This window comes from Herpailurus yagouaroundi, unplaced genomic scaffold (assembly GCF_014898765.1).
Source record: "Herpailurus yagouaroundi ecotype Mexico unplaced genomic scaffold, PumYag 139, whole genome shotgun sequence".
NCBI lineage: Eukaryota > Metazoa > Chordata > Mammalia > Carnivora > Felidae > Herpailurus > Herpailurus yagouaroundi.
Window position 1 is genome coordinate 35,217,294 of NW_024412394.1, and position 26,541 is coordinate 35,243,834.

Consider the following 26,541-nt stretch of genomic DNA (forward strand, 5'->3'; position numbering starts at 1 on the left):
GGGGGAGGGGCAGAGAGAGAGGGAGACACAGCATGTATTTGCATTTTGAGAATATGTTTAGTTGCTGTATTTGAGGCACCTGTGAGCCAGTGCAAAACAGGCCTTTTGGATTAATGTTCTGGACTTTCTGATTCTGAAAATTAAAAAAGGTTTCAGTCAAGAACTGAATATCCTAGCCTCTTATAAACTTCTGTAGTGAGCTGTTTGATCTGCTATTGTCATTCCTTTGGTGGTATGCATTTTGATTTCTGGACCCCAACCTAATTTTTTTGAGGAGTTCCTTGTCTTGTTCTTTCCCTCCAAAAGCCACCCCAGGAGTGCCCTTCTTTTCAAGGGTGTTTTACCTGCTGTCCTCTTCAGGTACAGCTTAATGGCATCAGGCAGAAACTCTGGGTCAGGTAGTAGCGTATCAGTGAAATGGAGGGTGCTAGGAAGCCATCAGCACATGGCAAGGTTACCCCGTTCCACCTCCTCATTTTATGGAAGAAGAGTTGGAGAGAAGTAATGTGACCTGGTTAGGCTCACACAGTGTTATGGTAGGGTCAGAGCTAGAAGCTAGATTTCCTGACGCTTTCAGCTGAATAACATTAAATTATTTAATATGTACTGTAATTGCTGTTTAAAGATAGTCATGTTTTTGATTGAGTTTAGACGTCAACAGATCTTGCTGTATACATTGGTGGAGAAGATGCCCACATCTATGACATGATTTGAGGGTGCCAGACAATCACTCCTTCACACATTAGATGGTTTCCTTGTTTTATATTTGGCTTTTAAAGTTTTTGTTTTAATTCCAGTTAGTTAACATACAGTGTTATATTAGGTTCAGGTGTGTAATATAGTGATTCAACAGTTCTACACATTGCCTGGTGCTCATCACAGCAAGTGCACGCCTTAATCCCTCTCACCTATTTCACCCATCCCCCCACCCACTTCCCCTCTGGTAAGAGTCTGTTTCTTGGTTTGTCTCTTTCTCTTTTTTTTTTCTTTCCGCTCGTTTGTTTTGTTTCTTAAATTCCACATATGGTATTTGTCTTTCTCTGACTGACTTACTTCGCTTAGCATTATACTCCCTACTCCGTCCATGTTGTTGCAAATGGCAAGATTTCATTCTTTTTTATGGCTGAGTGACATTACAATATATTTATATACCCCATCTTCTTTATCCATTTATCAAGTGATGGACACTTAGGCTGCTTCCATAGTTTGGCTATTGTAAATAATGCTACTATAAATATCAGGGTGCATGTGACCCCTTGAATACCAAAGTATTCTTTGGGTGAATACCTAGTAGTGCAATTGCTGGATCATAGGGTAGTTCTGTTTTAAACTTTTTGAGGAACCTCCATATTGTTTTGCACAGTGGCTGCATCAGTTTGCTTTCCATCAACAGTGCATGAGTTTTCCTTTTTCTCCACATCCTTGCCAACACCTGTTGTTTCTTGTGTTGTTGAATTTAGCCATTTTGACAAGTGTGAGGTGATATCTCATTATAACTTTGATTTGCATTTCCCTGATGGTAAGTGATGAATATCTTTTCATCTGTTCTTCTGTTCATCTGTTTCATCTCTTCATCTGTTCACCTGTTCTTCTGCCTACTTTTTAAAATTGGATTATTTGTTTTTTGGATGTTGAGTCTGATAAGTTCTTTATAGATTTTAGACACTAACCCTTTATCAGATATGTCATTTGCAAATATCTTCTCCCATCCTGTAGGCTGCCTTTCAGTTTTGTTGATTGTTTCCTCTGCTTTGCAGAAGCTTTTTATTTTGATGTAGTCCCAATAGTTTATTTTTGTTTTTGTATCCCTTGCCTCAGGAGATATATCTAGAAAGAAGTTGCCATGGTCGATGTCAAAGAGGTTAGGTTGAGAACAAAGATGTTCTCTTCTAGGATTTTTTTGGTTTCAGGTCTCACATTGAGGTCTTTAATCAACTTTGAATTTATTTTTGTATATGATGTAAGGAAGTAGTCTAGTTTCATTTTTTGCATGTTGCTGTCCAGGTTTCCCAACACCATTTGTTGAAAAGATTGTCTTTTTCCATTGGATATTCTTTCTTGCTTTGTTGAAGATTAATTGACCATGTAGTTGTGGGTTTATTTCTGGGTTTTGTATTCTTTCTGTGGATCTGTGTCTGTTTCTATGTCAGTACCATATTGGTTTGATTACTACAGCTTTGCAATATAATTTGAAGTCTGGAATTGTGATGCCTCCAACTTTGCTTTGCTTTGGCTATTTGGGGTCTTTTGTGGTTTCATGCAAACTTTAGGATTGTTTTTCTAGCTTGGTGAAAAATCCTGTTGCTACTCTGATAGTAACTGCATTAAATGTGTAGATTCCTTTGGGTAGTATAGACGTTTTAACAATATTTGTTCTTCCAGTCCATGAGGTTGGGATGTGTTTCCATTTCTTTGTCTGGTAAGTTCTTCAGTGTTTTATGGTTTTCAGAATACAGGTCTTTCACCTCTTTGGTTAGGTTTATTACTAGGTATCTTATTGCTTTTGGAGCAGTTGTAAATGGGATTAGTTTCTTTTTCTACTGCTTCATTATTGGTGTATAGAAATGCAACAGATTCTGTGCATTGATTTTGTATCCTGTGATTTTACTGAATTTATTAGTTCTAGCAGTTTTTTTTGTGGAGTCTTTCAGGTTTTCTATATATAGTATTATGTTATCTGCAAATAGTGAAAGTTTTACTTCTTCCTTGCCAATTTGGGTGCTTTCTATTTCTTTTTGTTGTCTGATTGATATGGTTAGGACTTCCAGGACTATGTTGAACAAAAGTGGTGAGAGTGGACATCCTTGGCTTGTTCCTGACCTTGGGGAAAAGCTCCAGTATTTTCCCATTAAGGATGATGTTATATTTTTCATATATATGGCCTTTATTATGTTGAGGTATGCTCCCTCTAAATCTACTTTTATTATGAATGTATGTTGTACTTTGTCAAATGCTTTTTATGCATGTATTGAAATGATTTTATAGTTCTTATCCTTTCTCTTATTGATGTGCTATATCATGTTAATTGTTTTGCAAATATTGAACCACTCTTGCAACTCAGGAATAAATCCCACTTGATTGTGGGGCATGATTTTTTTTAATGTATTATTGAATTTAGTTTGCTAGTGTTTTGTTGAGGATTTTTGTGTCTATGTTCATCAGAGATATTGGCCTGTAATTCTCTTTTTTAGTGGTGCCTTTATCTGGTTTTGGTATCAGGGTAATGCTGGCCTCATAGAATGAACTTGGGTTTTCCTTCGTTTTCTGTTTTTTAGAATGGTTTGGGAAGAATAGGTATTAACTCTTATTTAAATATTTGGTAGAATTTGCCTGTAAAGCCTTTGACTTTTGTTTTTTGGGAGGGTTTTTTTTTTTTTTTTTGGAGTTTTTTGATTACTGATTCAATTTCTTTGCTGGTTATTGGTCTGTTCAAATTTTATATTTCTTCCTGTCTCAGTTTTGGTAGGTTATAGGTTCCTAAGAATTTATCTATTTCTTCTAGGTTGTCTAATTTGTTGGCATTTAGTTTTTCATAATACCCCTTATAATTATTTGTATTTCTGTGGTGTTGATTGTTACTTCTCCTCTCTCATCTGTGAATTTATTTATTTGAGTTTCACATTGGGTTGTTTTCAACGTGTATCACATTATGACCACAACAGCCATGGCTTTAGACTGAAGATTTTGAGTGCTGGAGACTCATGTTATAGCATACAGGCTATCTGGTAGGGGAAATAGGCTAACATCCATTAATGTATTAGTAAGGATTACTTTGCTGTAACCTAGCAGACTATATAATCTTGGTGATATAAGACATAGAGGATTAATTTTTGAAGAACTTTTTATTTTGAAGTAGATTCACCCTAGAAAGTTGTGAAGATAGTATGGAGAGGTCCTGCGTGCCCTTTACACAGTGTACTAAATGATTTTATCTTGCATTATTCTAGTACAACCTCAAAAACAGGAACTTGACGTTGGTATGATGTGTGTATATAGTTCTATAAGATGCTCAGTTTTCAATGGCATAGAGGGAGTTTTGGAAAGTTACAGCTCTTTGGACTCTGCTGGTGACAGCCCTGGGTCCCAGGTGGGACACTAAAATGAGTACTGTGTCCCTGGGTAGAGTGAGAAAAGAAGAAATGAGCAAGAAATGGAATTATTTTGCTTCAAGGGTAACTTTACCATTCAATACAGAGTTGTAGCTATGCTTCTCCTTTTTCCTCTTGCTTGAGATAGGTGCCCAAGAAAGGTGGCCATGTGGCATATCTTTAAAAACTTTTATTCTTTTTACTTTCAGTAGGAACAGAGAGGGTTAAATGAATGTGCGTGCGTGTGTGTGTGCGCGCGCGCGTGTGTGTTTTAGAGTATGCTTCTAGTTAGCACTTTTCTGGTAAGGAAACCAGCTTGTCTCTTGTACAGCATAATATATTTGTACTGCAAATGGAGAAACTTTTTAGGAGCATGCATGTGCTTCTGGCATTGGGTGTCTGGTCCACCATCCTTCTAACTGGAGTCTTATATGGTCTATGTCTTGGTTATTCATTAGATCCATTTTCCCCAAGTCCTAGTACTATGAGTAACTATCAGGTATAGAACAAATTATGTTCATCTTTAGTTTAGTTACAGTCTTTTAAAAAACTTAAAAAAATGTTTAATTTTGAGAGAGAGAGAGAGAGCCAGAAAGAGAGAGTGCGTGAGTGGGGGGAGGGGCAGAGAGAGAAAGAGACAGTATCCAACACAGGCTGTCTGAGCTGTCAGCACAGAGTCTGCCCTGGGGCTCGAACACATAAACTGTGAGGTCATGACCTGAGCTGAAGTCAGATTCTGAGCCACCCTAGTTAATAGTCTTGATGAGTACCAGAATGTTTGTAATTCTTTCTAAAATGAGAGAATGGATTGAGGAAAATGCTGTCTGATGGGGGAGATTCTGGTCTCTCCCTTCTCACTCTCAGTAGATAATCTTTCTTTCTACTTCATAAAAAACAGAAGTTATCAGTTAGGAATTTCTTTAAACTGCTCTGCCAGATTTACATGTCTACCTGTGTGTGTACCCATCTCATGGTCGTCCTCTTCTTTTACAGAAAGATGTAATTCTTCATATCTAAGACCAAAACCTCAACCTCTTCCCTGGTTTCTCCCTTCTACTTTCTCAGAAACCTTACAATGTTAATTATCTCTTCTTTCTCCTGAATCTTCAACCTGGATCTCTCTCTCCTGGATCTTTCCACAAAATCTAGTATGTTCAAGTCTCTCACAGGATTAAGGAGAGAGGGAGAGGGGGAGGAGGAGCGAAAGCGAGGGGGGACGGCGGGGGGGGGGGGGCGCGGGGGAGGAAGAGAGAGACACAGACAGAGAGACAGGCAGACACTGAACTCTGACCCTAGTTTCCTTGCCAGTAACTACTTTTTTCTTTCCCATTCTAGCCAATTTTTTTTTTTTTTTTTTTTAAGTTGTCTCATCTCTGTACCTCCCACTTCCTCCCCTCACTCCAATTTGGCACTTAAGTTTCTTTCTACTAGTTTGCTAGCCTGGGTTCTTCTCCTTGTCTTCTTTTGCCATGTATTCTTTCATACATATGGGGATATTGTAGAGTTTGGCTTTAAATTTCTTTCGTTTCTCACTCTAGACAAGTTAATTAATAGATATGGTTGCATTTTCCATCTATACACTAATGACTTTCAAATTTGTCTGAGAGAGCCCAGAGCTCTGTGTTGCAGACCTTTATAACCATCTGCCTACTTAACATCTCTTCTTGGATGTTTTAAAGGCATCCTGAAGTCCTCGTATCCAGTATCATTCTTATAATCATCGCTCACCACACCTGGCTCTTTTCCAGCATTCTTTATCTTACTGAATTACTCCATTTCCATCCAGCTATTCAAGCTGGTACCCTTGGAGTTTCCTTGACATTTCATTTCTCCTACCATCCTTATCCAGACCTTCACCAGTTCCCACAGATTGTACCCTTAAATATATTTCAAATCCATCTACTTTCACTTCTCTTTATTTTCACCTCTGCCTTTTTTGTCCAAGCCACCATCATATTTTCCCTAGATATTTACAGTTTCTCTTAATGCATCTCCCTACATTTACTTTTTTCCTCTTGTAATCAGTCCCTGACATAGCAGTGAAAGTAATCTAAACGTTAAATTGGATCATGTTATTTCTCAGCTTAAAACTCTCCAAAGGCTTTCCAGTGCCCTCAGAATAAAATTCATATGTTTTACCATGGCCTACACAAGGCCTTGCCTGATCTGACTACTTTTCCAGCCTCATCTTCAAGCTTCATAATTCCCTATGAATTTAATTCACAACTTTTATCATTGTCTGTAATTATATATTTATGTGTATGATTATTTGATAAATATATTTCTTTTCACCAAATTAAAAACCCTATCCTGGGAAGGTGTCTGTCCATCACTTAGCACAATGCTGGCACTTAGGTTCAATAATTCTCTGTTGAAGGATGGATGAATGAAAGCATTTGTTTTGTTTGGGCTGTAGTTCTGTTAGTTCTGATTCAGTAACTGGGGGTGGGAACTGGGCATCTCTGTTTATTGAATCTACCACAGTTGATCCCGATGCCTGGCTTGAAAACTCCGAGAGAAATATGTTGCAACTACACTTTAGGCCACAGATGTTTAGACTCTAAACAGGAAAGGAAAGGACAATGTGAATGTTAACAAACATTTCCGTTCTTTTGCACATCTATCATTTCTCCAAGTAGGTCAATATACATCTACTGAGACTTTTATGGATGATACTTTCATTGTGATTTCTTGTTAATTTTTAAGTTATTTGCTAATTTTACGGTAAAAATGAAAGAGGAAAAAGATACGATGTTAAACAATTATTGTTCTGTGGGAAAAAGATAGATGTTACACAATTATTGTTCTGTAGGTATTAGGCTTAAGCATAGGAGAATTAGTAGGAATCTGAATGAAACTAAAAATATAGAATTTTCTTAATGTACATTAGGTGGGAAGAAATACCAGTCAGTAAACATCCAAAGATGATAAGACACAAAACCTACTTTCAAGGAGCTTACAGTCAGGGAAGACTTCATGTAATAATTGGAAAGAGCACTAGGTTGGGAGTTACATGACGTGGGGCCTCATGCTGTGGTCAAGGGACTGTGTACAAGTTCTTTCAGCTCTGGATCTGTTTTTCTCAGCTCTAAAATAAGGAGCTTGGGTCAGACGACTTGTAAGCCTCTTCACATCTTTAAAAATTCCATGCTTCAACTAGATGGAGGTGGAGGGCACTGTAGGACTCAGATGGGGACCGTGGGGGAGAGGTGGAACGAGGTGTGGAGCTAGGTGACAGCAGTAGGGTTGGGAGCAAGCACTTGCCTGGAGTGGAGGCCCTGCAGAGAGTAATAGTTAAAGAGAATGTTGGAAGAGTTTGTGGGTCAAGCTATTGAACATATTGGATATTAGGCTAATGTTTTAGATTTTATTTTATTTATTTTATTAAAAAAATTTTTTTTTCAATGTTTATTTATTTTTGAGACAGAGAGAGACAGAGCATGAACAGGGGAGGGGCAGAGAGAGAGGGAGACACAGAATCTGAAACAGGCTGCAGGCTCTGAGCGGTCAGCACAGAGCCTGACGCGGGGCTCGAACCCACGGGCTGTGAGATCATGACCTGAGCCGAAGTCGGACGCCCAACGAACCAAGCCACCCAGGCGCCCCTAGATTTTATTTTGTAGACAGTGGGGGCCTCTAAAAACTTTTATTTTATTTTGAATGTTAATGTTATAAATTTCATATAAGACTTCGGAGGACAAAGAAAGCAAAAATTTTATGTGAATGAGTTTCTTATTATAAAAGATATAAAAATTACACTTTTGTTATTTTTCTCTGATTATAAAAGTAATGCATGCCCAATGTAAAAACACCAAAATGTTATTCAGTAGAAAGAATGACATGTTGTCACGATAAACCTCTGAAAAACAACAACAAAAAATGTCGTTGATATTTGTTGTCTTGTTGATTTTTGTAGTGTGACATGATTACAGTAGTATTTTAGGAAGATCATAGCATGTGAGGTGATTGAAAGGAGAGGAACTGAAGTCAGGGAGATGCCAGAGGGTCAGTATCATTGCTTAGCAAGTACAGCCTACCTTCTGTGTTAGGTTATAACAGTCTAGTCTGAAGGTAATAGGAGATTGCTTTAGGGGAGCAGCACAAACTAAAGAGGAATCGGTGAATTCAAGAGACACTTTAAAGGAAGATTCATCAGGTTTAGGGACTGATTAGATCGGATTGTGAAAAGGAGAAAGAGAAATTTTAGATGTTATCTCTCTATCTATCTCTCTATTTAAAATGAGAGAGAGAGCAAGATAGTGCGAGTGGGGGATGGGGCAGAGAGGGGGGAGAGAGAGGATCTCAAGCAGGCTCTGTGTGGAGCGTGGATACTGCAACCCTGGGATCATGACCTGAGCCGAAATCAAGAGTCGGACACTCAACCTACTGAGCTGCCCAAGTGCCCCAAAAGGTGTTGAATTAATTAAAGAAGGAGGTCATTAGACTGATGTGGCTGTATTGCCATGGCTGACTACTTATGCAAACCAAAATCTAAGTCTGTGAATGCCCCAAGGTTACAAAATCAAAATGCTAAGGGTAACCAGTCACAAACAGCCAACTAAGGCTTTAAGTTATAGCCAATCAGTAATTTCCTTACTTTGCTTCTGCCTTTTCTCTCTAAAAGTTTCTCCCTGAGCTCCTGTTGGTGGAGCATGCCTAACCAATTGCTGGTCAGCACTGCCCAATTCCAATCGAATTCTGTTCACATAAACTCTTAAGATAATTTTATTTTATTTTATTTATTTTATTTTACTTTATTTTATTTTAGAGAGAGAGGGAGAGGGAGTGGGGTGTGAGCTTGAGCAAGGGAAGGGCGGAAGGGGAGAGAGAGAGAGAGAGAGAGAGAGAGGATCTCAAGCAGGCTCCGGGCCCAATTTGAATCTCATCCTGTGACCCTGGGATCATGATCTGAGCTGAAACCAAGAGTCGGACACTCAACTGACTCAGGCATCCAGGTACCCCAAACTCTTAAAATTTTTAATGTGCTTCAGTTTACCTTTTAACAGAGGTGACCCTGGGATTTTAAGTGTGGGCTCTGGGAGAAATTCGCCCATTACAGGGGAATTTGGGGCTGGAAACTTGGTTTAGGGAAGAGAGATGGGCAGGCTGATCAGAGGGAAATCACTGCATTCATCAGCTAAGCAGGGGAGCCGCCCAAAGCAACAGAGAATGAACAGCCAGGTTTGGAATGAGAGAACCAAGAAAGTACAGGCACAGAGCAGAGCAGAAGGGATTCAGAGAGGGTGGCTACAGCATTAGGTGCTGCAGAAGTCTCCAGGAGAACCAGGCCTGAGAGAGACTCCATAGGCAATTAGCAGAGACAAGGAGCCACCGCTTACTGAGTGCCCTTCCATGCCAGTGACATGGTAGTGGTGGAATCTGGGTGACAGGGGCAATAAAGAGTATAGACAGCTCATTTAAATCTTTTGTTTCTGAGAAGGAGAACATTAATATAGTATGTTGTGGGTACAGCAGCAAAAACACCATATAATTTCATTCCTATTATGGATTAAGGAGACATTTGTAGATCTGTCGAGAACTCTAACCATAACTGTTTCAGTGGGAAATCTTATGAGTCAGAATTGTCGATACCCTCTGCATCCCCAGCCTTTCTTAACATGAACAGTTGGCCTGTTTGGTGTGCCCAGTTATTTGTGTGTGACTGTGAGGTTGAACATGTATAACGTGAAAGGTGCAATACAAAACCCACAGCATTATTTTTTGCCATTTAGTCCTGCTCTTTGGGACACATTCTATCCTATTAGTTGGTTGAAATAAAGGGAAAATCCCACCATTTTTTGAGTTATTTTTTGGTAATAAAAGGTTCTGTCATTTTTGGTTATATTTTTACACAAAAATGAGGCTATGTCCAATAACTAATATGTCTGGTCCAATAAAATCAAGTGCTATCTTGTCCCAGCTTGGGTCTTCTCTGGTCTGGCTGCTTCTCCCCGAGTCACTAAGCTGCATTCAACTCCTCCATGATTGAAAGAGGTGGAGGGAAGAGAGACAATGGGTAAAAAATTCTTACTTGATATGTAAAGATGAGTTATATGAATTTGCCAATATTTGTCCTACAAAAATGGCAATTTAACATGGCTCGACATGATACCATTGTCATCTGGCATCAGAACTCTCTGGGCTTGGCAGGTATTTAAAATAAACAACTTCCCTTCATAAAAGTCTTTTGTGGGTTCTTTGGAGCACCCCTACCATTGCTGGGAGGCTTTCCATTCAGTGTCTTTGATGCTTTTAAATTTGTCTCCTCCTCTGGCTGCTCTTCACTTTGTCTTCAGCTCCTAGGCATCTACACTATACAGTATACCTTCCAGAGGTGCTCCCCCTGTGGGGGCTATTTTTTTTTTTTTTTTATTTGAGAGAGAGAGAGAGAGAGAGAGAGAGAGAGAGAGAGAGAGAGAGAGAAAACATGCTGGGGAGTGGAGCAGAGAAAGAGAGAGAGAGAGAGAGAGAGAGAGAGAGAGAGAGAGAGAGAGAATCTTAAACAGGCTCTATGCTCAGTACGGAGCCTGATGTGGGGCTTGATCCCACAACCATGGGATCATGACCTGAGCTGAAATCAAGAGTCAGAACTCAACCAACTGAGCCACCCAGGTGCCCCTGGAGGCTATTTTTGATCAGGACTGGACAGCCCCATGGTGGCTCTCTCTTTTTTGCATATCTAGTTGAGGGAAAATGGTCACACTTTCTTTGGTTCTTGCAACTAAGTAGGCAACACTTCTTGCAACTCCCAATGCAACACTCTCTCTTCGCTTAGCTGTCCGCATGGCTGGCCAATACCAGTATTTGCTCTAAGGTTGTTCAGGCATGTCAGGTACCTGCCTACTGCCACTGATGTGTGAAAGCACATCAAAAACTTTCTCCTAAAATTCCTTTCTAGTTAATTTCCATCTTGACCCTTTGGGTTAAGTGTTGCAAAACTAGTTTTTTGGAAACCTCCTTTGCAAGTCCTATGTGCTAGACTTGCACCTGTTTGGGACTGTGGATATAGTTGGCATCTATTGTCTTGGGGGACAAAACCAAAACTGAGTCTGAAATAGTTCTATATTTGTTATGTGTGGATTTAGAAAGTTCAGTGCCTTTCTTAACCTTTAAATACAAATTAAATCCAGACACTGGAGATCAGTGCTGAAGCAGACTTTTGGGAAACTTAAACAATCATGTATGAACATAAATGTGCAAACAAAAATCCTTACTTCTGTTTCTGGCATTTCTTTTTACTCCAGAAGCAAGAGTTGCTAGAAGCTTGCCTGCATGTTAATATATATATTTTTTAAATGGTCATATAGTGTGCCATATTCCTTCAAGTTTATTAAAAATAGAAACTCTCTCAAGAGTTGGATGGCTTCGTGGTTAGACAAGGGAAATTCTGTAACTAGAATAGATGTTTTTAGCAATTCACTATCTTTAATTTGCATACAGTCATAACATATTTTATTTTTTATTTTTATTTTTTTTAATATATGAAATTTATTGTCAAATTGGTTTCCATACAACACCCAGTGCTCATCCCCAAAGGTTCCCTCCTCAATACCCATCACCCACCCTCCCCTCCCTCCCACCCTCCATCAACCCTCAGTTTGTTCTCAGTTTTTAACAGTCTCTTATGCTTAGTCATAACATATTTTAAAGGAACTAGTTAAAATAGTGTATTTTTTTCTCTTTTCCCTTTCATTTGATTGATATTCATAACATATACCATCACAACAAATTATTGATTTAGGGATAAGGGGAACAAAGAAATTACAGAGATTACTGAGAATACCTCCTGTTTCTTCTTTTCCATTTCTCCTTTAGAATTTGGTTAGAAAGTCTAATGGAGACAGGCTTATGAGAGTGGATGTAAGTGCTTAAGAGTGGGCTTTGTAAGGGAGTGCTTTCTCCAGGGAACAGTGACCGTCTGGGGCAAGTGGAACTGAGAAGATGTGGATGAGTCATGTATTCTTGCACCTGGAAAGGTGTTTGCTTAGAAGACATGCTGCTCAAGTGTTTACTCTTTCAGGTGAGCCTCCTTTAGTTGCTGGCAGAGTGAATGAGCATGAACTATATTTGATGAGCTAGAATAAACATGAAAACTCATTTTGAATCAGATTGTTTCTGTGGAGCTGAAGGAAAATTATTTAGTAAATGAAATTGTGCTTCATACAAAAGCTCTGTTTTTTTTTTTTCTTTTCTTTCTTCTCCATGTTTTCAGTTAAGGTTAGTCAATTTAGTTCAGCTAGAATTAGCATAGAACAATTTTCCTTTTTAGACTAACCTTCAGCAAACCTTGGCCTACAGGCCAAATCCAGCCCAATGTCTGTTTTTGTAAATAAAGTTTTATTGGAACACAGTCTCATTGTTTACCTGCTACCTCAGTGCACAGTTGAATAGTTGCAACAGGGACCATATGGGCTTGTAAAGCCTAAAATGCTTCCTATCTGGCCCTTTATAGAAAAAGTTTGCACATACCTCTTTTATCCTTATGAAAGTACTCAGCATCAATGTTTTTATGGTTATTTATGACATAAATTTCTATTAGTTTTAAGTGTTTCAGTATCTTCTACCATTCCTGATTATATGTTTTATAAAAATATTTAATAAAAATAACAACTCATTGTGGAAATTGGTATGACCTGATTGCCTAATGGACAATATGTTGAAAATTACAAAATCCATTTTTCTGCTTTTCAAACCCTTTGGACAGTAAAGTAATTTATTTCTTGATTTGCATTTCACCACTTATAAACACCTTGGGAAAACCTCATCTGCTACAAAGCACCCTGTCAGCACTTAGTTACAAAATGATTTTGTGATTTATTGGAACAATTTAAAATGATAGTGAAAAGAAGCACTTTTTTTTTTTGCTGCCTTTTCCCCCCAGGTTTCCATGATGTTGGCTTCTTCCACTTCTTGGCATTTATATTCCTTTCAGACACAAGGCGGAGAGTTAAGGTTACTCTATGGGCCATTTCACAAATGGCTGAGCCTTGTCAGTGTTGTCTGATTCTTCTTATGAGAAGGTTATTTCAATTTCTGGCAGGAGATACTGTGTGATAATTGAGGCCAATCTAAAGAGCCCCATAAAGAACCAGCCTGGGGACAAAATCAATTTGTTCATTTTATACATACATTCATTCAACAAACCTTGAAGGCATGCTGAATAGGTGCTGTGTTCCCAAAAATTTCATAGTCTGTTAATAGGAGATGGATATGAAGCAGATAATTGTATTGTGGTAAGTAAAATGATGGAGCTACATACAAGTTATTATGGGAGGGAACCATATCTAACCTAATATGGGGAAAGGTGAAAAGGTCCCTGGAGGAGGCTAAATGCAGTTAAAGAAGTCCAGGACATTTTGTAGGACATTTGGATAGAAATGTCCAGAAAGTGGGTCTGAATCTCTGGGCTGAGGTATAGGCTAGAGATAAAGATTTAGGTTTCTTTAGTATAGAGATGGCGGTTAAAACCATGAGAGTTGATGAGCTCACTTAAGGGTCTGGAGAATTAGAACAGTATTGGGCTCAGGGTGGGTAGGGCCAACATTTCGGGAGCAGAAAGAGGGGACCACTAAGGAAGGAAGGAAGGAGTCAGAAAGATCCTTAAGAGTATCAAGAGAACTCTTGGGTTGGGTTGGCACTTCATGGGGTAAACTATAAAGGATAAAAAATTATCCAGCATGGAGCTGGCCATCAAAGAACTTGCAGGAAGATAAACTACATACCTCTTTATGATACACTTTTTACAGGGTAAAAAGGGACAGAAGGAAGGACTAAAGAACATTGAGGCTTAGAGTGCTGAGATTCCTTTTGGATTGGGGATTCAGGGAAGCAGTAATATTTGAACTATGTCTTAGAAAATGAGTAGAGATGGAAGTATGTGTGGGTCTAGCATAGGAGAGACTAAGAGACAAAGCACAATGATCAAACTGCAGGACACTGTCAGTCTTGCATTATTGCTCTTTACTATGTGTATCTCCATCTCTCGATTGACACTCCTATGCTGAGGACTGTAATTTGTCTTTACATAGCCTCATGTAGTATTTTTCATGTAGTACTCACTTAGTGTTTGTGATATATTTAACTTGACAGAGACATCATCATTGTTATAAAATTACTTATTCTGTAGACTCACCTGCTGACCTTAGTAATAAAGCAAAAATTAAAGACTAGAATTCTTAAAAAAATTTTTTTTTAATTTTAGAGAGAGAGAGAGAGACGTAGAGAGAGAGAACACGAGTCGGGGAGAGGGGCAGAGGGAGAGAAAGAGAGAATCTTAAGCAGGCTCCATGCTCAGCACAGAGCCGGATGAGGGGCTTGATCCCATGACACTGGGATCATGACCTTGGCCCAAATGAGGAGTCAGATGCTCAACCAACTGAGCCATGCAGGCACCCCTAAGGACTAGATTTCTTATGTTTATAAGTAAAATAGGCAATACAGGTAGATCACCTTCTTGATTTGATTTTTGAGGATGAGAAATTAGAATTTATAACTGAACCAAATACATGTATTTTATAACATTCCTATATAGGGCATGAAAACAATTTAAGATACAAGCCACAAATCTGTAGATTATTAAGACTTTGATCAACACAATTTCTTTGGGATCTACTTTATTTATTATTTTTTTTAAGTAAATGAAAATTTGTTTTTTCCTTTTATTTTTATTTATTATTATTTTTTAAATTTAAATTCTAGTTAGTTAACATACAGGACAATACTGGTTTTAGTAGCAGAATTCAGTGATTCATCACTTACTTATAACACCACATGCTTATCGTAGTAAGTGCCCTTCTTAGCACCCATCACCCATCTACCCTATCTCCTACCTACCTCCTTCTGTCAACCCTCAGCTTGTTCTCTATCATTAAGAGTCTCTTATGGTTTGTTTCCCTTTCTTCTCTTTCCCACTTTCCCATATGTTCATCTGTTTTGTTTCTTAAATTCCACATATGAGTGAAATCATATGGTATTTTTCTCTGACTGACTTATATTCCTTAGCATAATACACTCTAACTCGATCTACATTGTTGCAAATGGCAAGATTTCATTGTTTTTGATGGCTAAGTAATAGTCCATTGTGCGTACATACACACACATATATATACCAGATCTTCTTTATCCATTCTTTAGTTGGTGGACACTTGGGCTCTTTTGGTAGTTTGGCTGTTGTTGATAATGCTGCTGTAAACATCAGGGTGCATGTACCCCTTTGAATCTGTATTTTTTTAATCCTTTGGGTAAATACCTAGTACTGCAATTGCTAGATCATAGGGTAGTTCTATTTTTAATTTTTTGAGAAACCTCTATTCTGTTTTCCAGAGTGGCTGTACCAGTTTGCATTCCCATCAACAGTGCAAGAGTGTTCCCCTTTCTCTGCATTCTTGCCAGCATCTGTTATTTCCTGAGTTATTAATTTTAGCCATTCTGAGAGGTGTGAGGTGGTATCTCATTGTGCTTTTGACTTGTATTTCCCTATGATGAGTGATGTTGAGCATCTTTTCATGTGTCTGTTGGACATCTGGATGTCTTTTTTGGAAAAGTGTTTATTCATGTCTTCTGCCCATTTCTTCACTGGATTATTTGTTTTTTGGGTGTTGAGTTTGATAAGTTCTTTATAGATTTTGGATACTAACCCTTTATCTGATATGTCATTTGTAAATATCTTCTCCCATTCTGTTGGTTGCCTTTTAGTTTTGTTGATTGTTTCCTTCACTGTGCAGAAGCATTTTATCTGGATGAGGTCCCAATAATTCATGTTTGCTTTTGTTCTCTTGCCTCTGGCGAAGTTGGCTGCCTGTCCTCATCTAGGATTTTGATGGTTTCCTGTGTCACATGTAGGTCTTTCATCCATTTTGAATTTATTTTTGTGTATGATGTAAGAAAGTGGTCCAGTTTCATTCTTCTGCATGTCGCCATCCCGTTTTCCCAGCACCATTTGTTGGAGACTGTCTTTTTTCCATTGGGCGTCATTTCCTGCTTTGATAAAGATTAGGGATCTACTTTAAGTGATATCATCAAAACCAAGTTTCAGACAGTTATTTTGTTAGCATATAAGTAGTTACATTTGTTTTATACTTTGCAATGAACTCTATCCATCTTTTAGGATTAAGAAACAACTTGGTGTACGGTTGCTTGATTAACCAAGGATGATTTTTAAAAAACTAGTATTTTGTAGCTGCATCTGTGTATTTGCTTTGATAAACATAGGGAATCAGATTTAGAATTCAATTTTTTTTAAGTTTATTTATTTTGAGAGAGATAGTGTGTGGGCCCTTGTATAGGAGAGAGAGAATCCCAAGCAGGCCCCACGTTCAGCATGGAGCCCTATGTGGGGCTTGATCTCATAACTGTGAGATCACGACCTGAGCCAAAATCAACAGTTGTATGCTTAACTGACTGAGCTATTCAGGCAACCCTAGAATACAAATTTTATTTTTGGAACTCCTTAGCTATTTTGAAGAGGTTCTATTTAATGTGTTACTCATAGATTTAGAGTGTACAGAAATATGGGGAATTAGAAAAAATGATATAATAATAGGCCACATGTTTTCTTGTTGATCTTGGAAAAGGAAATAATTAACAATATTTGTTAAAATAGGGTAGAATGCAGTGTTTTAGGAGTTGGATTAGAAAATAATTCAAGGAATTTGAAAGGTAGAAGATGTTGGCCCATGATGATTTTGTATTTTTGATTATGTGTAAATACTTGAATTATGTGTAACTTTATACATTGATTTTTTTTTGAGAGTTATGTTCAGAACAAATCTGAAGTCACACTTTGACATGTGTTATTCTTGCTTCATAAATTCCTAAACTATCTAATTTAGTGTTCATTTTACAAATGATGGAAGTCAAATTAAGCAATTTTTTCAAATGCAGTGAAATATAGATAGGTCATTTTTTTTTAAAATATTTTTTTGTAATGTTTATTTATTTGTTTTTTGAGGGGAGTAGCGGAGAGAGAGGGACACACAAAATCCAAAGCAGGCTCCAGGCTCTGAGCTTTCAGCACAGAGCTTGACATGCGACTCAAACCCACAGACCATGAGATCATGACCTGAGCTGAGTTTGGATGCTTAACTGACTGAGCCACCCAGGTGCCCCGAAACAGGCCATATATATATATTTTTAATATATGAAATTTATTGTCAAATCGGTTTCCACACAACACCCAGTGCTCATCCCAAAAGGTGCCCTCCTCAGTACCCATCACCCACCCACCACTCCCTCCCACCCCCCATCAACCCTTAGTTTGTTCTCAGGTTTTTTTTTTTTTTTAATTTTTTAACGTCTATTTACCTTTGAGACAGAGAGAGACAGAGAACGAATGGGAGACTGTCAGAGAGAGAGAGGGAGACACAGAATCCGAAACAGGCTCCAGGCTCTGAGCTGTCAGCACGGAGCCCGACGCGGGGCTTGAACTCATGGACCGCAAGATCATGACCTGAGCCGAAGTCGGACGCCCAACCGACTGAGCTACCCAGGCGCCCCGGTGTTCTCAGTTTTTAGCAGTCTCTTATGTTTTGGCTCTCTCCCACTCTAACCTCTTTTTTTTTTTTTTCTTCCCTTCCCCCATGGGTTTCTGTTAAGTTTCGTAGGATCCACATAAGAGTGAAACCCTATGGTATCTGTCTTTCTGTGTATGGCTTATTTCACTTAGCATCACACTCTCCAGTTCCATCCACGTTGCTACAAAAGGCCATATTTCATTCTTTCTCATTGCCACGTAGTATTCCATTGTGTATATATAAACCACAATTTCTTTATCCATTCATCAGTTGTTGGACATTTAGGCTCTTTCCATAATTTGGCTATTGTTGAGAGTGCTGCTATAAACATTGGGGTACAAGTGCCCCTGTGCATCAGCACTCCTGTATCTCTTGGATAAATTCCTAGCAGTGCTATTGCTGGGTCATAGGGTAGGCCTATTTTTAATTTTCTGAGGAACCTCCACACTGCTTTCCAGAGCGGCTGTAGCAGTTTGCATTCCCACCAACAGTGCAAGAGGGTTCCCGTTTCTCCACATCCTCTCCAGCATCTATAGTCTCCTGATTTGTTCATTTTGGCCACTCTGACTGGCGTGAGGTGATATCTGAGTGTGGTTTTGATTTGTATTTCCCTGATAAGGAGCGATGTTGAACATCTTTTCATGTGCCTGTTGGCCATCCGGATGTCTTCTTTAGAGAAGTGTCTATTCATGTTTTCTGCCCATTTCTTCACTGGGTTATTTGTTTTTCGGGTGTGGAGTTTGGTGAGTTCTTTATAGATTTTGGATACTAGCCCTTTGTCCGATATGTCATTTGCAAATATCTTTTCCCATTCTGTTGGTTGCCTTTTAGTTTTGTTGGTTGTTTCCTTTGCTGTGCAGAAGCTTTTTATCTTCATAAGGTCCTAGTAATTCACTTTTGCTTTTTAATTCCCTTGCCTTTGGGGATGTGTCGAGTAAAAGATTGCTATGGCTGAGGTCAGGGAGGTCTTTTCCTGCTTTCTCCTCTAAGGTTTTGATGGTTTCCTGTCTCACATTCAGGTCCTTTATCCATTTTGAGTTTATTTTTGTGAATGGTGTGAGAAAGTGGTCTAGTTTCAACCTTCTGCATGTTGTTGTCCAGTTCTCCCAGCACCATTTGTTAAAGAGACTGTCTTTTTTCCATTGGATGTTCTTTCCTGCTTTGTCAAAGATGAGTTGGCCATACGTTTGTGGGTCTAGTTCTGGGGTTTCTCTTCTATTCCATTGGTCTATGTGTCTGTTTTTGTGCCAATACCATGCTGTCTTGATGATGACAGCTTTGTAGTAGAGGCTAAAGTCTGGGATTGTGATGCCTCCTGCTTTGGTCTTCTTCTTCAAAATTACTTTGGCTATTCGGGGCCTTTTTTGGTTCCATATGAATTTTAGGATTGCTTGTTCTAGTTTTGAGAAGAATGCTGGTGCAATTTTGATTGGGATTGCATTGAATGTGTAGATAGCTTTGGGTAGTGTTGACATTTTGACAATATTTATTCTTCCAATCCATGAGCAGGGAATGTCTTTCCATTTCTTTATATCTTCTTCAATTACCTTCATAAGCTTTCTATAGTTTTCAGCATACGGATCTTTTACATCTTTGGTTAGATTTATTCCTAGGTATTTTATGCTTCTTGGTGCAATTGTGAATGGGATCAGTTTCTTTAATTGTCTTTCTGTTGCTTCATTGTTAGTGTATAAGAATGCAACTGATTTCTGTACATTGATTTTGTATCCTGCAACTTTGCTGAATTCATGTATCAGTTCTAGCAGACTTGGTGGAGTCTATCGGATTTTCCATGTATAATATCATGTCATCTGCAAAAAGCGAAAGCTTGACTTCATCTTTGCCAATTTTGATGCCTTTGATTTCCTTTTGTTGTCTGATTGCTGATGCTAGAACTTCCAGCACTATGTTAAACAACAGCGGTGAGAGTGGGCATCCCTGTCGTGTTCCTGATCTCAGGGAAAAAGCTGTCAGTTTTTCCCCGTTGAGGATGATGTTAGCTGTGGCTTTTCATAAATGGCTTTTATGATCTTTAAGTATATTCCTCCTATCCCGACTTTCTCGAGGGTTTTTATTAAGAAAGAATGCTGAATTTTGTCAAAGGCGTTTTCTGCGCCGATTGACAGGATCATATGGTTCTTCTCTTTTTTTTTGTTAATGTGATGTATCATGTTGATTGATTTGCGAATGTTGAACTAGCCCTGCATCCCAGGAATGAATCCCACTTGATCATGGTGAATAATTCTTTTTATATACCGTTGAATTCGATTTGCTACTATCTGAGAATTTTTGCATCCATATTCATCAGGGATATTGGCCTGTAGTTCTCTTTTTTTACTGGGTCTCTGTCTGGTTTAGGAATCAAAGTAATACTGGCTTCATAGAATGAGTCTGGAAGTTTTCTTTCCCTTTCTGTTTCTTGGAATAGCTTGAGAAGGATAGGTATTATCTCTGCTTTAAACGTTTGGTAGAACTCCCCTGGGAAGCCATCTGGTCCTGGACTCTTATTTGTTGGGAGATTTTTGATAACCGATTCAATTTCTTCTCTGGTTATGGGTCTGTTCAAGCTTTCTATTTCCTCCTGATTGAGTTTTGGAAGAGTGTGGGTGTTCAGGAATTTGTCCATTTCTTCCAGGTTGTCCAATTTGTTGGCATATAATTTTTCATAGTATTCCCTGATAATTGTTTGTATCTCTGAGGGATTGGTTGTAATCATTCCATTTTCATTCATGATTTTATCTATTTGGGTCATCTCCCTTTTCTTTTTGAGAAGCCTGGCTAGAGGTTTGTCAATTTTGTTTATTTTTTCAAAAAACCAACTCTTGGTTTCGTTGATCTGCTCTACAGTTTTTTTAGATTCTATATTGTTTATTTCTGCTCTGATCTTTATTATTTCTCTTCTTCTGCTGGGTTTAGGCTGCCTTTGCTGTTCTGCTTCTATTTCCTTTAGGTGTGCTGTTAGATTTTGTATTTGGGATTTTTCTTGTTTCTTGAGATAGGCCTGGATTGCAATGTATTTTCCTCTCAGGACTGCCTTCACTGCATCCCAAAACGTTTGGATTGTTGTATTTTCATTTTCGTTTGTTTCCATATATTTTTTAATTTCTTCTCTAGTTGCCTGGTTGACCCACTCATTCGTTAGTAGGGTGTTCTTTAACCTCCATGCTTTGGGAGGTTTTCCAGACTTTTTCCTGTGGTTGATTTCAAGCTTCATAGCATTGTGGTCTGAAAGTAGGCATGGTATGATTTCAATTCTTGTAAACTTATGAAGGGCTGTTTTGTGACCCAGTATATGATATATCTTGGAGAATGTTCCATGTGAACTCGAGAAGAATGTATATTCTGTTGCTTTGGGATGCAGAGTTCTAAATATATCTGTCAAGTCCATTTGATCCAATGTCTCATTCAGGGCCCTTGTTTCTTATTGACTGTGTGTCTAGATGATCTATCCATTTCTGTAAGTGGGGTGTTCAAGTCCCCTGCAATTACCACATTCTTATCAATAAGGTTGCTTTTGTTTGTGAGTAATTGTTTTATATATTTGGGGGCTCCGGTATTCGGCACATAGACATTTATAATTGTTAGCTCTTCCTGATGGATAGACCCTGTAATTATTATATAATGCCCTTCTTCATCTCTTGTTACAGCCTTTAATTTAAAGTCTAGTTTGTCTGATATAAGTATGGCTACTCCAGCTTTCTTTTGGCTTCCAGTAGCATGATAAATAGTTCTCCATCCCCTCACTCTCAATTTAAAGGTGTCCTCAGGTCTAAAATGAGTCTCTTGTAGACAGCAAATAGATGGGTCTTGTTTTTTTATCCATTCTGATACCCTATGTCTTTTGGTTGGTGCATTTAATCCATTTACATTCAGTGTTATTATAGAAAGATATGGGTTTAGAGTCATTGTGATGTCTGTAGGCTTCATGCTTGTAGTGATGTCTCTGGTACTTTGTCTCACAGGATCCCCCTTAGGATCTCTTGGAGGGCTGGTTTAGTGGTGAAGAATTCCTTCAGTTTTTGTTTGTTTGGGAAGACCTTTATCTCTCCTTCTATTCTAAATGACAAACTTGCTGGATAAAGGATTCTCGGCTGCATATTTTTCCTGTTTAGCACACTGAAAATATCGTGCCAATTCTTTCTACACCATCTTTTTATGATAGTAAATTGACAAGAAAAAAATCAAGAAATCTCATAGGCTTCATGTTGTGGATGACTAAAAATAAACTTCTAGAAATTAAAATAAACTGTTTTTCTCATTAAATCATTATAAATACAGTTAAAAATAATTTTCTGAATCTTTTTAATACAGGTAAGTAAGCAAGCAAAATAAGTAAATAAGAACTCACATGTTTTCTTGTCTTTTTTTTTCTTCCTCCCAATAGGACCAGACATATTATCAATCATTTCAGGTTTCAGAATATGGTAAGAGTTGTTCGGTTTATTTTGAAGGAAAAAAATACTTGTTACTTTTCACAGAGATAAGAGAAATTTCTAAGAGATATGTTATTTAAAGTAAAAATCCTAGTGAAAGTAAAATCCTGGCGTTTCTTACAGACCTAATGTATTTTTTTTCTTTTTTAAAAGATATAAAAGGTCGTTGTAAAGAAAAAAATGTAGGAAACAGATCACCTATAGTCTCATTATATGGTCTCTCTTATGCATAATTTTTCTTTTTTGTACTTGGTTGTGATGTTAACATATTTACAGATTTGTAATTTTTAAAAACATAAAATTAGTTATTTCCCATATTTTTCAGTTGGTCATTTTGGTAAAGACAATCTGTTTAATTGGTAAATCTGTTTTGCCAATTGGTAAGACTGTTTAATTTGAGTAAATACTCTTCTTGCAGCTGTCATGTTTATATCACAGTCATGCACAGATAAAAACAGTGTGGCCCAACTATTTTGTTGGTGGTTGGAGGGGAAGGAAAGATGAGCATGAAAGTATAGGATCTCACTATTAGTTATAACTTGAATGGCTATTTTGAGGTTACACATGAGCTTTTTCATTTGATTTGTGTCACTTTTTGACATTGTGTCTCATTCAGGGAATAGAAATTCTGGAAAGTAGTTTGTTTACACTTTTGTGGCTCAGGCTCCACATATCTTATATAGCACTGTCACTTCCTAAGTCTCATGATCCCCTAGAACAGGGGTCAGCAAATTTTTTTTTCTAGAAAGGGCCAGATATTGGGGCACCTGAATGGCTCAGTTGGACAAGTGTCCGACTTCAACTCAGGTCGGAGCCTCACGGTACGTGAGTTCAAGCCCTGCATTGGGCTCTCTGCTGTCAGCGCACAGCCTACTTTGGATTCTCTGTCTCCCTCTCTCTCTGCCCCTCCCCTGCTAATGCTTTCTCTCTCAAAAATAAATAAAACTTAAAAAAAAAAGAAGGGCCAAATAGTAATAGGTTTTGTGGGCCATAGGTCTCTGTCATAACTATTCAACTTTGCTATTGTAGCAGGAAGCAATCATAACAATATGTGAGTGAATGTGGCTGTGATCTAGAGAAACTTTATTTATAGACACAGAAATTAAAGTTGCCTATAATTTTCACGTCATAAAATATTTGTCTTTTGATTTTTTCCAACAAATTAAAAATGTAAAAACTATTCTTAGCTCATGCTGGTTACCATTTACTACCCCCTAATCTTTCACTTTGGGGGTCACTTACCACATGTAGCTATTGAGTGCTTGAAGTGTGGCTAGTCCAAGTGGAGATGTGCTCTAAGTGGATAAAGACCAAATTTTGAAGACTTAGTACAAAAAGAAGAAAGGAAAAGGGCTCATTAATAATAACTTTTTATATCGAGTACATGTTGAAATGATAATATTTTAGGCATGTGGCATTAAATAAAATGTTACAAAAATTAACTTCACCTGCTTCTTTTTACTTCTTAAATGTGGCTATTAGAAATTTAAAATTATACGTGGCTCACATTTTATTTCTTTTGAAGAGCCCTGACCTAAAAGAATAAATCAGAGGTGGCCAAGGTTTTTATAGGCTATTTTTTAACTTTATTTTTTATTTTTAAAAAATGTTTATTTATTTTGAGAGAGAGAGAGAGAGAGAGAGGAAGCAGGGGAAGGGCAGAGAAAGTTGGAAAGAGAGAATCCCAAGCAGGCTCTGCACTGTCAGCACAGAGCCCAACGTGGGGCTCAATCCCAAGAGCTGTGAGATCATGACCTGAGCCTGTATCAAAAGTCTGAGGCATAAGTAACTGAGCTACCCAGGCGCCCCTAGGCTATTTTCATTTCACATAGAGGTGGTGCTGGGTGGTTATATGTTGTTGAATTGGATATGATAGAGGTGGGGAATTGATTGCCAACCTATGATGTTTAGGAGGGGACATCAGAATTCTTTATTCTAAGGAAATTCCACTTCTGAGAGGATCGTGTGGCTCTTTTGGCTTTCCTGGCCTTTTTTGGCTTTCTTGACAGACTAAGGGCCTTTGGCCTGGTTTGGAGCTGGAGGTCTGATCTATATTGTTGATGCATTGATCTCCTTGATACTTTTCTTATATTAATTGAATGGTGGGATGCTTTGTAATGAGACTGATCTATTTCTTCTTCATAGCTAGTGAAGTTAGAGAAAAACATTTCTTAGACTGGAAGGATACAAAATTTTTTTTACTCTGATGGCATGCTTTACATCAAATAGTGTTCATATTTGTAAAATATCTCATATCTTGATTATATAAAGCTGACCAAAGTGGAGGTTTTTAGCTTTGGGATTGCCAAAAGGAATCACTGTCACACAAGAAGCATCATTACTTTGTAGCTATATCTTAGTGATTAACTTAGAAATTCTACTACATAACTTTCTCTTCATAGCAATTCATTACATTAGACTGTCACAAGATTTGCCTTTGATTGCCTCAAAAAGTAAAGATTCTGCATGGCTGCATATGTAGCACACGTAGAGGGAGAGTCTTGGGGCCCCAAGATGTGCTTTTAGTAACCAAGTTGGAGAATGGTCCTAGGGAAGGGGCTGCGGTAGAAGCACATGTGATGTGCAAGTATTTTAATACACCGTAAGGCAGCACTGATGGGTGATGGTTGAATGAATGCCTGGTCTCCCAGCATTCAGATGCCTTAGCATCTAGGGTTCTGGATACAATTTAGATTCTATTGATGAGAAGCTTCCACTGACACAAGCGTCCACACCAACTGGCCCCCACTGTCACTGTCCATCACCAGCCTTGTAAGGGTGAACTGCAGTGCTTTTCATCTGTGTTAATGTGTGTTTGGATTCTAAGGAATCTCGGTTCAAAGAGTACGGATTGTTGACTCCTTTAGAACTATTTAGTCTTTATTTTGTTAAGCTAAAAATGATAGTAAAATAGATTAAGATATTTATCCTTGCTTCTCTTTTCCAGTATTACCAAAATTTGAAGTTACTTTGCAGACACCATTATACTGTTCTTTGAATTCTAAGAGCTTAAATGGTACTGTCACAGCAAAGTAAGTATCATTTTTTTTTATGGATAATGCTGTTATAAAACTGTCTGACAGAGAGCTCATTATATACTCCACAGAGTATTAGCACAATGTTCTGCTTATTAAAATACCCCAATGGGTAGGAAACAAATATCTGTATTAAATAATTAAGCATGGAACATGTCTGCACAGTTCTTCGCACCCATCTGTCTGCTTCCAAGCTGATCCAGTCCTAAAATATTTCCCATGAACAACTGTCTTTCTCAGACGAGTCAGGGGATCTATATTATAGATTGTTCCAGATTAAAAAAGAAAGTTGTATCTTCATTCTTAATTCAGCTGACATAGAGGATAGAGGCTACTTACCTCTTCTTTTAAAAAAAAATTTTTTTTTAGGGGCGCCTGGGTGGCGCAGTCGGTTAAGCGTCCGACTTCAGCCAGGTCACGATCTCGCGGTCTGTGAGTTCGAGCCCCGCGTCAGGCTCTGGGCTGATGGCTCAGAGCCTGATGCAGGGCTCAAACCCTGTGAGACTGAGATTATGACCTGAGCCAAAGTCAGATGCTCAACTGACTGAGCCACCCAGGCCCTCCTACTTCTTTTTTTTTTTTCTTTTTTGAGAGAGAGAGAGAGGGTGCAAGTGAGCCAGGGGCAGAGAGAGAGAGGGAGACAGGGAGAGAGAAAGAGAGAAGTGGGACTCACCCAAAGTGGGGCTCGAGCTCACCTGATGTGTACTCAAACTCATGAACAGTGAGATCATGCATGACCTGAGCCCAAGTCACATGCATAACAACTGAGCCATCTAGGCGCCCTACCTCTTCTTAAATCCTAATTTTTTTTTTTTTTTCTATCAACAATGGAGGTTGAATCATGGGGGAGGGATTTGGTTGTCTTATTGCAGTTAGCAAATGAGTAAATAGTTCACACTCCTCATCATTTCAGCAGATGTACACAGAGAGATTCCAACCCCCCCCCCCCCCCCCCCCCCATATGACAGATGTATCATGGCGCTCATGATTTGGATCCGGTGGCTCGGACAGATCGCATTTCGTTTTACTAAGGCAAAAAGCATCCTCAGAGTCCCAGACTAGTGGTTCTCAAAAAGTGTGGGCTGGGCTTATTCCAGGACTGACCTTCTGTAGCTCTCACTTTTGCTGGGTCAGTAGCTGTGCTTTGGTTTCTGAAATGTATTTAGTTTCAGACTTTATTTGTAATATCTCATAGACACTAGACTCCCTCTTACTGCTTGCTCATCACCATATTCCTCTCTTGGTGAGGATTTGTGACAGTGGCAGTGATGGGTGTGAGTCTCCTGTGGAAGCAGCCCACAGACAAAACGTTCTGAGGACCTCTGCTTCAGATTTTATTTGTCAAAAAAAACCATGTGAAAACCATGCAACACACAAAGGCAAAAATGTGTCTACAATTTATATACAACTTAGTTTTCTGCCTGTGTTCAACTAAGAGGTGGCTTGCAATATGAATTTGGGTACCATGGATGGA

The 26,541-nt window shown here is 38.5% G+C and overlaps 1 protein-coding gene across 1 annotated transcript in view; it reads left to right on the forward strand.

Moving 5' to 3' along the window:
• The window catches only part of CD109 (CD109 molecule), a 148,098-nt gene that overhangs the window by 50,207 nt on the left and 71,350 nt on the right, over positions 1-26,541 (forward strand). Inside the window, exons 6-7 of the mRNA XM_040474606.1 lie at positions 21,984-22,023; positions 24,980-25,064. Coding sequence (XP_040330540.1) covers positions 21,984-22,023; positions 24,980-25,064 — 125 coding nt within the window. The remainder of the gene's footprint in view (positions 1-21,983; positions 22,024-24,979; positions 25,065-26,541) is intronic.